This window comes from Oncorhynchus gorbuscha, linkage group LG11 (genome assembly GCF_021184085.1).
Source record: "Oncorhynchus gorbuscha isolate QuinsamMale2020 ecotype Even-year linkage group LG11, OgorEven_v1.0, whole genome shotgun sequence".
NCBI lineage: Eukaryota > Metazoa > Chordata > Actinopteri > Salmoniformes > Salmonidae > Oncorhynchus > Oncorhynchus gorbuscha.
The window spans coordinates 37,332,181-37,345,658 of record NC_060183.1 but is presented as its reverse complement, the minus strand read 5'-3'; the positions used below and the strand labels follow the sequence as shown (position 1 = coordinate 37,345,658).

General features: G+C 49.4%; 1 protein-coding gene across 1 annotated transcript in view; it reads left to right on the top strand.

Moving 5' to 3' along the window:
- The window catches only part of sardh (sarcosine dehydrogenase), a 157,042-nt gene that overhangs the window by 126,186 nt on the left and 17,378 nt on the right, over positions 1-13,478 (top strand). The window contains exons 18-19 of the mRNA XM_046369512.1: positions 4,214-4,307; positions 9,524-9,686. Coding sequence (XP_046225468.1) covers positions 4,214-4,307; positions 9,524-9,686 — 257 coding nt within the window. The remainder of the gene's footprint in view (positions 1-4,213; positions 4,308-9,523; positions 9,687-13,478) is intronic.

Here is a 13,478-nt window from a genome sequence, read left to right as displayed (position 1 = left end):
AGCTGAATCAACTTTAGGAGACGGTCCTGGCGCTTGCTGGACTCTCTTGGGCACCCTGAAGCCTTCTTCACAATTGAACCGCTCTCCTTGAAGATCTTGATAAATGGTTGATTTAGGGTGCAATCTTACTGGCAGCAATATCCTTGCCTGTGAAGCCCTTTTCGTGCAAAGCAATAATGATGGCACGTGTTTCCTTGCAGGTAAACATGATTGACAGAGGAAGAACAAGGATTCCAAGCACCACCCTCCTTTTGAAGCTTCCAGTCTGTTATTCGAACTCAATCAGCATGTCAGAGTGACGTCAGCAGGTCTTTTTGTGGCAGGGCTGAAATGCAGTGGAAATGTTTTTAGGGGATTCAGTTAATTTGCATGGCAAAGAGGGACTTTGTAATTCATCTGATCACTCTTCATAACATTCTGAAGTGTATGCAAATTGCTATCATACAAACTGAGTCAGCAGACTTTGTGAAAATTAATATTTGGGTCATTCTCAACTTCTGGCCACGACTGTACACAGTTTCTGAAATGAGGCACTCACTTTTACTTCGAGGAAGTCACTTGTCATCAGCACAATTAATGTCACTTACAGTAACTGCTGGTTTACTTACAGTAATTCATCAGCACAACCCGTTAGTCACATACAGTTACCCTAGCCTTACTCACTGTATAGCCTCCATTTAAGCCACCCTGGACAGATGTGGGTGTGCAAAGCTGCTCTAGGGCCAAAACTTGTTTAACCTCGCTAGCGTCCCACCTGGCCAACATCCAGTGATAATGCAGAGCGCCAAATTCAAATAAATGACAATAAAAATGTAACTCATGAAATCACACATGCAAGACACCAAATTAAAGCTACACTTGTTGTGAATTCAGCCAACATGTCAGATTTCAAAAAGGCTTTACAGCGAAAGCAAAAGATGCTACTATCTGAGGACAGCACCCCAGCAAACATACACAGACAATCGTGTTTCAACCCTCCAGGCGTTACACAAAACGCAGAAATAAAGATATAATTCATGCCTTATCTTTGACGAGCTTCTTCTGTTGGCTCTCCAATATGTCCCTTATCACAAATGGTCCTTTTGTTTGATTAATTCCATCGGATATATATCCAAAATATCTATTTATTTGGCGTGTTTGATCCAGAAAAACACCGGTTCCAACTCGCGCAAAATGACTACAACATTTCTCATAAGTTACCTGTAAGCTTTGTCCAAACTTCTTTCCTAATACAACTTTAGGTATTTTTTGATGTAAATAATCAATAAAATTTAAGCCGGGATTCACTGTGTTCAATGCCGGAGGAAAACCATGTGGAGAGTGCTTTTCAGGTCATGCACCTCTAACAAAGAGTACACTCGAGCCTCGTTCCTAACAGTGCTACTTCTTAATTTCTCAAAGGAAAAACCTCAACCAATTTCTAAAGACTGTTGACATCCAGTGGAAGCGATAGGAACTGCAAGAAAGTCCTTTAGAAATCTGGATTCCCAATGAAAACCCATTGAAAAGAGAGTGACCTCAAACAAAAAATATTCTGAATTGTTTGTCCTCTGGGTTTTGCCTGCCAAATAAGTTGATTCAAACAGTTTTAGAAACGTCAGTGTTTTCTATCCAAATCTAATAATATGCATATCTTAGCTTCTGGGCCTGAGTAGCAGGCAGTTTACTTTGGACACGCTTTTCATCCGGACGTGAAAATACTGCCACCTATCCCAGAGAAGTTAAACGTTCCGGTTGAAAAGGATTTCACTGTGACTGTGAACTTGCTGTTGGCCTTGTCGTTATGGCTGTCCCTGGGCCACCTTCTGCTCCGTCTGTCTCTCTGTTGGAACAGACTAACTCCAGCTAGTAGAAATGACTGTCCCCAGCCTCCATACATATTAGTGTCTTTTTCATCATGTCCCCCCCCCCCCCACCCTCCCTCATCATCTCTCACTTCCTCCCTCGTCCCACTTCCCACAATCCTGAAATATGAATGAAATGCTGTCACAACACATGTGAAACTCAAATGAGTCCCCTGCGGCAGTGTAGCTAGTGACGAGGAGGCAATGAGAGGATATTGAAGAGGAGGGGGGGATTTCTCTCTGGTCTGATTTGTATCTCAGAGCACACGGATAGGCAGGGGACACATACTTGTTCCCTGGGACTGAATTAGTAGTTCTGCAAATAGTCTGAAGTTTAATTAGTGCAATCTCAATTTAGAAATGTTTAATTCGATGTTGTCACGTAATAGTGCAATAGGAGTTTTACAACAACTAAAATTAGGAGTTTGGTTAGATTTGGGGGTGATATGCAGCCAGCTGTGTGTGTGTGTTTTCTCATTAGGAACAGATCTGTGATCCTGCGCTAACTGCCACACTAAATGGGTAGTCTGATCAACTAATTGGCTGTTTCACAGCCCACACTATCCACGCATTAACGCACACACTCACACAGAGGGTTTATAATTAGACAGCTTGTCGGCCTCTACAGTTCAGTAAGCATGACGTTTCAGAGGGAAGGGAATGGGTGGAGGCTGTTCATGAAATATCGGAGCGCTTTATACCACTTTATACCACTGATCCATTCGACAGCAACTAATCACATTGCCTCATAAATAAATAAATAAAATAAAAACCCTGAAACCACCTACCTTCACGAACAAAATATATTATCTCTCTACCTCCACATATTCCCCTGGCCCTACACCTCATCTCCCTCTGTACCTCACACATTTAATTAGTCCTTTATGAGTTCCTCTGCTTAGTGGTAGGTGCTTACACACACACACACACACACACACACACACACACACACACACACACACACACACACACACACACACACACACACACACACACACACACACACACACACACACACACACACACACACACACACACACACGCGCGCGCACTCTGGCAGAGCCTAAACATCCATTACTCTTCCGCCGTCCACCGGCAGCCGCTCGAACTCTGAGATTTACCTCTGAAGAATGATGCGTCTGCAATCTCAGCCAGCCGTCCGGCCATTCCTGTACCTAGAAAAGCCCTGGTCCATTCCTGTACCTAGAAAAGCCCTGGTCCATTCCTGTACCTAGAAAAGCCCTGGTCCATTCCTGTACCTAGAAAAGCCCTGGTCCATTCCTGTACCTAGAAAAGCCCTGGTCCATTCCTGTACCTAGAAAAGCCCTGGTCCATTCCTGTACCTAGAAAAGCCCTGGTCCTTGTCGTAAATGGCATATTTTTATACAGAGGTTTGTTTATCAACGTAGCGTGACCGTAGTGGCTCACAGTCCACGTCTCTGCCCTAGTGTAAACATTCATCACTTTGACTGCTGCCAATGTAGCAACGCTGCGTTTGTGTCTTGAGGATGGAGCCTTTATTGACCTGTACCCGGAGACACTGACGCTGCCGCCGGCCCCGAAATGAGGAAGCCATCTCTATCTCAATTTTAGAGTGCAGTTACTCTTATTGTTTAAAATGATGTCCCCTGTCTCCTCCCCTTCTTCGGGCACTTGTTGTAAAGTATTTGACGAGTGAAAAAAACGATGGTAGAAAGTAATCGTTATGCTGGAGGAAAGAGGTGTACGAAGCCAAATGAGAGACAAGCGTCACAGTGAAAGAGGGGCTCCCTCTGAGCTCATCGTCTAGGCTGTTTTGGCCCAATAGCCCTGCAAGCCACGCAGCTGCTACCAATGACTACAGTCAGGGGCCCTTCAGTGATAGCCTGATCGCAAATTGGTTTGTGCTGTCTTGCCAGCTCCCTACGGTCATTGTCTAGTTTGGCAAGACTGCACAAACAGATCTGGGATCAGGCTACTTCAGTGACGAGGCCCTTTCCAGAAAGCAGATTGTGCGCGCAGAGGAGCTCATAAGGACAGACCCGGGCCCCAGTGTCGCAGACGACACCCAACCAAACCTGAACACTGTCCATGAAATATGAATGATGTTTTGTTTTTGTCTACTCGATCATGAGTGTGTGTTGTGCCGCGCTGCCTGTCTGACTTATATTGTCTGTGGTGGACTTTTCTCAGATGGACAGGTTGACTGCTAGGCACGTTGGCTGACGTGAGCTCTGCTGCCATTGGTGATTGACCGATATACTGTTGATTCACTGATGATCCCTTTCGGCAGTTGCTGGTTAGACCAGTTCCTGATTGACCCGGCGATTGGCTGATACGGGTTGATTGACAGCTGATTTGTTGACGTGGTGTTCTGTGTCTGTCCACAGTCGAGAGGTGCTACAGGAGATCCTGGATACAGACCTGAGTAACGAAGCCTTCCCTTTCTCCACACACAAAGTCTGTAACGCCGCCGGACACAAGGTAAGAGAAAGGACCCGTCTGTCTGTCTTCCTGGCTGGCTGGCTCCATTGGTCTGTCTGGCTAGCAGTTATTTTCCCCTTTCATTCCCACCCTTAGACACACACACACACACACACACACACACACACACACACACACACACACACACACACACACACACACACACACACACACACACACACACACACACACACACACACACACACACTCCAGCCTCATCAAATGTATAATTTAATCTGGTACACATGACTTTTCTTCACACAGTGATTTCAATTGCCAATGGAATTCAAGTAGTAAATTCGAATAAATGTACACTTCATGGCGCTGCTTGAAGAGGGGTGCTTTTCTCCTTAGTGTGCATGAGAGAGAGCAAGGAAAGAGCGAGGGTGCATAACTTTGCGCGTGTGCGTTCATGTGTGCACAAAGGTAGTTGTTGTATGTGCGCGCGTTTGCGTGTAGCTGCCTGCGTGTGTGTTTTGTTGTGTGTCTCGGCCTAGTTGTGTGTTGTGAGTGAGGAACCCGAGTGAGTGCACAGACCATACAAACGCTCCTCACCGCGTGGCCGCGTCCACCCTACTCTGGTGGTCCCAGCGCGCACGACCCACGTGGAGTTCCAGGTCTCCGGTAGCCTCTGGAACTGCCAATCTGCGGTCAACAAGGCAGAGTTCATCTCAGCCTATGCCTCCCTCCAGTCCCTCGACTCTTGGCACTGACGGAAACATGGATCACCACAGACAACACTGCTACTCCTACTGCTCTCTCTCTTCGTCCGCCCACGTGTTCTCGCACACCCCGAGAGCATCTGGTCAGCGGGGTGGTGGCACCGGGATCCTCATCTCTCCCAAGTGGTCATTCTCTCTTTCTCCCTTACCCATCTGTCTATCGCCTCCTTTGAATTCCATGCTGTCACAGTTACTAGCCCTTTCAAGCTTAACATCCTTATCATTTATCGCCCTCCAGGTTCCTCGGAGAGTTCATCAATGAGCTTGATGCCTTGATAAGCTCCTTTCCTGAGGACGGCTCACCTCTCACAGTTCTGGGCGACTTTAACCTCCCCACGTCTACCTTTGACTCTTTCCTCTCTGCCTCCTTCTTTCCACTCCTCTCCTCTTTTGACCTCACCCTCTCACCTTCCCCCTACTCACAAGGCAGGCAATACGCTCGACCTCATCTTTACTAGATGCTGTTCTTCCACTAACCTCATTGCAACTCCTCCAAGTCTCCGACCACTGCCTTGTATCCTTTTCCCTCTCGCTCTCATCCAACACCTCCCACACTGCCCCTACTGGATGGTATCGCGCCGTCCCAACCTTCGCTCTCTCTCCCCCGCTACTCTCTCCTCTTCCATCCTATCATCTCTTCCTCCGCTCAAACCTTCTCCCACCTATCTCCTGATTCTGCCTCCTCAACCCTCCTCTCCTCCCTCTCTGCATCCCTTGACTCTCTATGTCCCCTATCCTCCAGGCCGGCTCGGTCCTCCCCCCCCGCTCCGTGGCTCGATGACTCATTGCGAGCTCACAGAACAGGGCTCCGGGCAGCCGAGCGGAAATGGAGGAAAACTCGCCTCCCTGCGGACCTGGCATCCTTTCACTCCCTCCTCTCTACATTTTCCTCCTCTGTCTCTGCTGCTAAAGCCACTTTCTACCACGCTAAATTCCAAGCATCTGCCTCTAACCCTAGGAAGCTCTTTGCCACCTTCTCCTCCCTCCTGAATCCTCCGCCCCCCCCCTCCTCCTCCCTCTCTGCAGATGACTTCGTCAACCATTTTGAAAAGAAGGTCGACGACATCCGATCCTCGTTTGCTAAGTCAAACGACACCGCTGGTTCTGCTCACACTGCCCTACCCTGTGCTCTGACCTCTTTCTCCCTCTCTCCAGATGAAATCTCGCGTCTTGTGACGGCCGGCCGCCCAACAACCTGCCCGCTTGACCCTATCCCCTCCTCTCTTCTCCAGACCATTTCCGGAGACCTTCTCCTTACCTCACCTCGCTCATCAACTCATCCCTGACCGTTGGCTACGTCCCTTCCGTCTTCAAGAGAGCGAGAGTTGCACCCCTTCTGAAAAAACCTACACTCGATCCCTCCGATGTCAACAATTACAGACCAGTATCCCTTCTTTCTTTTCTCTCCAAAACTCTTGAACGTGCCGTCCTTGGCCAGCTCTCCCGCTCTCTCTCTGAATGACCTTCTTGATCCAAATCAGTCAGGTTTCAAGACTAGTCATTCAACTGAGACTGCTCTCCTCTGTATCACGGAGGCGCTCCGCACTGCTAAAGCTAACTCTCTCTCCTCTGCTCTCATCCTTCTAGATCTATCGGCTGCCTTCGATACTGTGAACCATCAGATCCTCCTCTCCACCCTCTCCGAGTTGGGCATCTCCGGCGCGGCCCACGCTTGATTGCGTCCTACCTGACAGGTCGCTCCTACCAGGTGGCGTGGCGAGAATCTGTCTCCTCACCACGCGCTCTCACCACTGGTGTCCCCCAGGGCTCTGTTCTTGGCCCTCTCCTATTCTCGCTATACACCAAGTCACTTGGCTCTGTCATAACCTCACATGGTCTCTCTTATCATTGCTATGCAGACGACACACAATTAATCTTCTCCTTTCCCCTTCTGATGACCAGGTGGCGAATCGCATCTCTGCATGTCTGGCAGACATATCAGTGTGGATGACGGATCACCACCTCAAGCTGAACCTCGGCAAGACGGAGCTGCTCTTCCTCCCGGGGAAGGACTGCCCGTTCCATGATCTCGCCATCACGGTCGACAACTCCATTGTGTCCTCCTCCCAGAGCGCCAAGAACCTTGGCGTGATCCTGGACAACACCCTGTCGTTCTCAACTAACATCAAGGCGGTGGCCCGTTCCTGTAGGTTCATGCTCTACAACATCCGCAGAGTACGACCCTGCCTCACACAGGAAGCGGCGCAGGTCCTAATCCAGGCACTTGTCATCTCCCGTCTGGATTACTGCAACTCGCTGTTGGCTGGGCTCCCTGCCTGTGCCATTAAACCCCTTCAACTCATCCAGAACGCCGCAGCCCGTCTGGTGTTCAACCTTCCCAAGTTCTCTCACGTCACCCCGCTCCTCCGTTTTCCACTGGCTTCCAGTTGAAGCTCGCATCCGCTACAAGACCATGGTGCTTGCCTACGGAGCTGTGAGGGGAACGGCACCTCAGTACCTCCAGGCTCTGATCAGGCCCTACACCCAAACAAGGGCACTGCGTTCATCCACCTCTGGCCTGCTCGCCTCCCTACCACTGAGGAAGTACAGCTCCCGCTCAGCCCAGTCAAAACTGTTCGCTGCCCTGGCCCCCAATGGTGGAACAAACTCCTCACGACGCCAGGACAGCGGAGTCAATCACCACCTTCCGGAGACACCTGAAACCCCACCTCTTTAAGGAATACCTAGGATAGGTTAAGTAATCCCTCTCACCCCACCCCCTAAGTTTTAGATGCACTATTGTTAAGTGACTGTCCCACTGATGTCATAAGGTGTTATGTGGATTATAATGAATGGATATTTTTGTAGGGGTTGACGCATTTTCCGTTGGGGCAAATCAAGTTTAAGTGGAAATTACGAACTTTAGAAGCCTTTTTAAACCTTCAATACACCACAAGTTGCCACAATCTGACAACAGTGATCAAATTAAGAGACTATCTCTATACATGTTTAGCTGTAATACATTTGGAGTGTTTAAAAAAAGAAAAACATCCAATACAGCTCTAACAATTACACTGTAATTACAGTACAGTATAAAACACTGGGTCCTCTGTATGTTTCCCAGTAGATGAGCGGAGCAGCGTTGGAACTGAGTGGCTCTCCTCTCCCAAATAAAGACAGCTCTATTTCCAACTAAGCCTGTGGCGCAGTGTCACTAATGCATTCTGTTTTGATTTTGCTGAATTATGTCATGGTTTTTTTCCGGATCCCCCTTGTTTCTTTGGCATCTGCTTCACTAATGCCCCATCCTGTCCTACATTAAGTACGGTCTTGATGGCATTTTAGCCCCGATGATGGTCTCACTGCCGTGCTGAAAAACACGGTCTTTGCCTGTGCCCCAACTCATTCATTACACATCATTCTCCCATACAGGTTTAACATACCGCGAGGCTGGTTGTTTGGCACACACCCACACGCATGCCCACCCCCACGCACACCCACCCACGTGCATGCATGCATGGGTGTGCGTGCACGCGGGTGTGCATGTGTGCCTGCATGTGCATGCATGATTATTATTTGTGTATGTGTTATGTGAGAGGTTCTTGGCCTAGTTCTGTCCGGATCCCTAGAGTTTCCTGCTGTGAGTGGGGGGGGATAAAGGGACCTGTGTGAGGCTGTGCTGGCCAGATGGTGTGGCTGACGGGGCCTCCTCTGGGGCTGCCTCTTCAACTATCCTTGCTGTTGTCACATCTCCTCAGCTTCTCCTCACATTCCTCCTGCTGTCCTGCTTCACCAGTCTCTCACCCTCTCTCCTTCTTTAGTCTCACATCTCTTCTTCTTTAGTCTCACATCTCTTCTTCTTTAGTCTCACATCTCTTCTTCTGCTCTTCCTCTTTTCTTCTCCCTATCCAGCTCTGTCCCTAACACATTTCTATCAGTTCCCACCCTGTTCCTTTCCCATGCTTCTGTTCATCCTCCCACGCTCTCTCTCTCTCTCTCTCTCTCTCTGTCTGTCTCTCTCTGTCTCTCTCTGTCTCTCTCTGTCTCTCTCTGTCTCTCTCTGTCTCTGTCTCTCTCTCTGTCTCTCTGTCTCTCTCTCTCTGTCTCTCTCTGTGCGAGGAACTTCTTCATTAGAATGTACGGCAGCCCGGCATACAGACCATGTCCTTGAAGACGTGGTGTGTGGGAACAGTAGATAGTAGGAGGGTTACAGAGCAGCTGTGCTGTTCTCCAGAAGGGTTCTCTCTGTCAGACTAGACCAGTGTGAGCTGCCTTCCTGCTCTCAAGGACAACTCGTACACAATTCCTCTATTCATTCCATTACCGATATATTACATAGGGTTCTGGCCATGCAATTTAAAGTCTCATTGCATACAGTGTGTTGGGAAGAGAACTATCGGTTGCAATTACTGTGTCTTATTAGAGCCCCATCATGTCCCAGGACATTTTAAATGATCACTTTCCTCATTCGCTCACTAACTCGCTCACTGTCTTTCACTCATTCAATCACTCGCTCATGAATTCTCATTCTGTCACCCCCCCCTCCCCCTCTAGGTGCGTGCCATGCGTCTGTCCTTCGTGGGCGAGCTGGGCTGGGAACTGCACATCCCTAAGGACTCCTGCTTGCCTGTCTACCAGGCTGTCATGGCTGCCGGTGCCAAGCACAGCATCATCAACGCCGGATACAGAGCCATCGACTCCCTCAGTATAGAGAAAGGTGTGTGTGTGTGTGCGTGCATGCGTGCGTGCGTGCGCGCGCCATCGACTCCCTCAGTATAAAGGTGTTTGTGTGCGTGTGTGTGTGTTTGTGCGTGTGTGTGTGCCAATGACTCCCTCAGTATAGAGAAAGGTGTGTGTGTGCGCGCGCCAATGACTCCCTCAGTATAGAGAAAGGTGTTTGTGTGTGTGTGTGCGTGTGTGTGTGCCAATGACTCCCTCAGCATAGACATGTACTTCAGCATCGAGAAAGGTAAAGTACAGCTCCGAAAGAGTTTGGTGGCAGAACAACAACTCAACAAAGTTTTTCCGGAACCAGCTGTGGTTTTCTGAGCTGAGGGGCTGGAGGCAACACAACCACCAGCTGTGCTTCAGCTATGACATGTTCCAGGAAAACATATTAGTGAGATGTGCCAGGAAAAGTTTTCTTCTGTAACTGCAGTGGGATAATCACACACACTACAGATTCTTATTAGCTTCGTTTGACACGGAGTACAAGGTGTGGAATTTTAGCTTAACTGACTAGTGCCCAGGCTGAGAGTACAGTAACAGTCCTATTAATGTTTTAACTGAATGTATAAACCTCCATAGGCAGCTGTACACATTTCCATAGGTATCAGTCGTAGTGTTGTCTCGATACCAGTATCGCGATACTAGGAAGCAAAGGAAACAAAACACGAAGTGGACAGAATTTCTCGAGGAAAACAGTCCTAATGTTGGAGAAAACTGCCTTATGTTGTCAAGCAGAGTCACAGAAGTAGATTTTAAAGGACCATAGAGTTTTGTCGGCTTCGTGTTTTATTTTTTTGCCACGGATAATCTGGTATGGTAAGTATCGCAATACTGGTGTCGTGACAACATGGAGCAGAGCTGTAAGTGAAACAGAGCGTGTTTGGTTCAATACCTGTGTCCTTGAGAGAACAGCAGTAGCATGACTAGCAGAAAAGAGAGACCCATTACAGTGGCTGTTTGACGTATCCGCAGGTAGAGGTTAGTTGCATGCCCGCTTGCCACTTGCTTGCATACTCTCGCTTACAGCTCGCTGCCGCCGGCTACCCCCTGTGGTGAATTGGGGAGAAGCTTCATGCACAAGTTTCCCCTTGCCGGTCTAAAGCCTCTCCGTGACAAAGACTCCTGTCGGGCCTCTTCGGGACGGCAGACGTTTACTGGTTGTCTTGAAACTCCAGTCTAACCGGCTGGGGACCTCGGGAGCAGCGGTGGGCCCCAGAGATGCATCTGTACAGGCCCACCTCTGTGTGGACAAGTCCTGGCAGCCATCAACCACTGTCGTCCCGCTGCCTTGTGGGTTAGTCTGGTACGACAACGGCTTGGGGAGCACGCCTTGAAAGAAAAGCGGCGTGCGGGTGGACGCCGACAGAATGCGGTTCCGGCAGCCTCCTGCAGCTGTGGAAGGTACTGGTTGTCCTGGGTTTCTCCCCTTGCCACTGGAATTTCACCTTCCTACAGTGAAGGCCTAGAAAACGGTGGCCTAAAAATTGCCCACTCACTCCAGCCTGGATAGGCTACCGCACCTATCGGGAGTTCCACAACATCGGTGTGGGACTGGCAATTAAGAACAGCCTTCTACCCAGCCTCACCGAAACACCTGTCGGTGAGGAAGAGAGAGAGACTCATGTCTCACCATATCCCCCTAGCCAATATGCATTATACTACTCTTCTCAGTGCATACGCACCAACGTTACCATCTGAAAATTAGGCAAGGACGGCTTCTACCAGTCACTAGATGAGGCCCTTCACCACATCCCCAGGAATGACAACATCTTTCTGCTGGGTGACTTCAACGCTAGGGTGGGACAGAACAACAGGATATGGAACAGAGTGCTGGGTAGGCATTGTGTTGGCCAGGTCAATGAGAATGGCTCTATGTGCCGAGCACGACCTCATTGTCACTGACACCCTTGTTCCAGCAGGAGAACAAATATAAGGCATATAAGGCACCCACGCTCCAAACACTGGCACCTGATGTACTACGTCATAGTGAGACGTTCTGGCACGTGCCATGCCCCCAACGCCTGCAGAGGTCCAGTAAGAGGCAACTGCACTGTTTCCGGCATGAGAAATCTGCAGCAAAGTATGAGTTCCGCCGCTCTCTCGCTGAAAGGCTGAGGGAGACTGAGCCTCTTCTGATCGCAGAGGACCCCGTGGATCAGAAGTTGGCATTCAAGGCCTCAACCATTCACCAACCTTCCAAGAGGTGTTCTCAGCTATCCATTCCCTCAAGAACAACGAGGAGACTCCTGGCGCTGACAGCATCCCGGCAGAGCTACTTAAGAAGGGAGGTTACTTCTGTACTAGAACGCTCCACCAGTACATCACTGAGGTTTGGGACCAGGAGATCGTCCCACAACAGTGGCGGGATGCAAACATCGATAAGAACAAGGGTGACAGCTCCATCTGTGGCAACAAGCGAGGGGGGTGTTGTTGTTCACCAGCCTGTGTAGGTGATGCTACACAGGCCGGTGAACAACATCACAGAGGAACTGCTGCCAGAGACAATGCGGCTTCAGAAAGAACAGGAGTATGGTCAACATGATATTCTCGGGACACAAGCAACTCCAAGAGAAGTGCCATGAATAACATCAGGACTTTTCATGGCCTTTCTCGACCTCTCCAAGGCCTTTGACTCTGTGAGCAGGAAACTACTATCGGGCATTCTACTCAAATTTGCCTGTCCAATTTGTCAACATCCTTTTCCAGTTCCATGATGGGATGATGGCTCTGGTGGCCATTGGAAGGCAGGAAACGGTGCCCTTTAGAGTAAGCATCGGTGTGAGGCAGGGGTGTGTGACTCGCACTGGTACTCTTTAACGTATTCCTCCTACGTGTCACCCAGCTTCTCCAGAAATAATTTGAGGACAGCAGGGGTTTTGCAGTGGACTTCAGGCTGGATGGAAATCTATTCAAAGTCAGGAGGCTCCAAGCAACCACCAAAGTCTTGACAGAATGGGTTCTTGAGCTGCAGTATGCTGATGACTGTGCTCTTGTGGCCCACACTCTGAAAGACCTTCAGTCTGTCTTGTAGCGGCTGTGATGGTCTATAGCAGGATGGGACTGTCTATCAACACCACCAAGACAGAGGTGGTCTGTCAATGGAGATCCAGCCCTCCACCCACCATGCCTGTCTTCACCATTGAACACAAATCACTGGCAATAGTTCTATCCTTCAAATACCTGGGTAGCATTCTTTCAGACTGCAGCATCGACCTCAAAATTCAAAATCGGATCAAGCAAGCATCAACTGCCTTCGGGAAACTCAGATGCAGGGTCTTCCAAAACAGGAATCTCCACCTCCACACCAAGTTTGCCGTCTGCATCACCAAGCCTGGGTCACTTAGTCGCCACAACATGCAGCTCGAGCGATTCCACATTAGATGCCTGCATTGCGTCCTGGGAATCCCCTGGTGCAACCGCGTGCCCCATACAGAAATACTTGCTAAGACCAACTGCAAGAGTAAGGATGCCATGGTCACTCAACACCAACTGTGCTGGCTTGGGCATGTCATTAGAAGCGCATGTCTCAGGAGCGCTTGCCAGGGAAGATCCTGTATGGCCAGCTACATCTTGGCCGGCCATATAGCTGTCTGCAGGGGACAGCTGAAGCTCTACAAGGACCAGCTGAAAACGTCACTGAAGAAGTGCAACATCAAACCCACAGACCTAGAGGATGCTGCTGCCAACCGTTCCACCTGGCGGCAGCTCTGCCAGTGCGGTGTACAGAGGCGGGGAGAGGAGCATAAAGAGACAGCAAAAACAGCTCAGGAGACATACAACC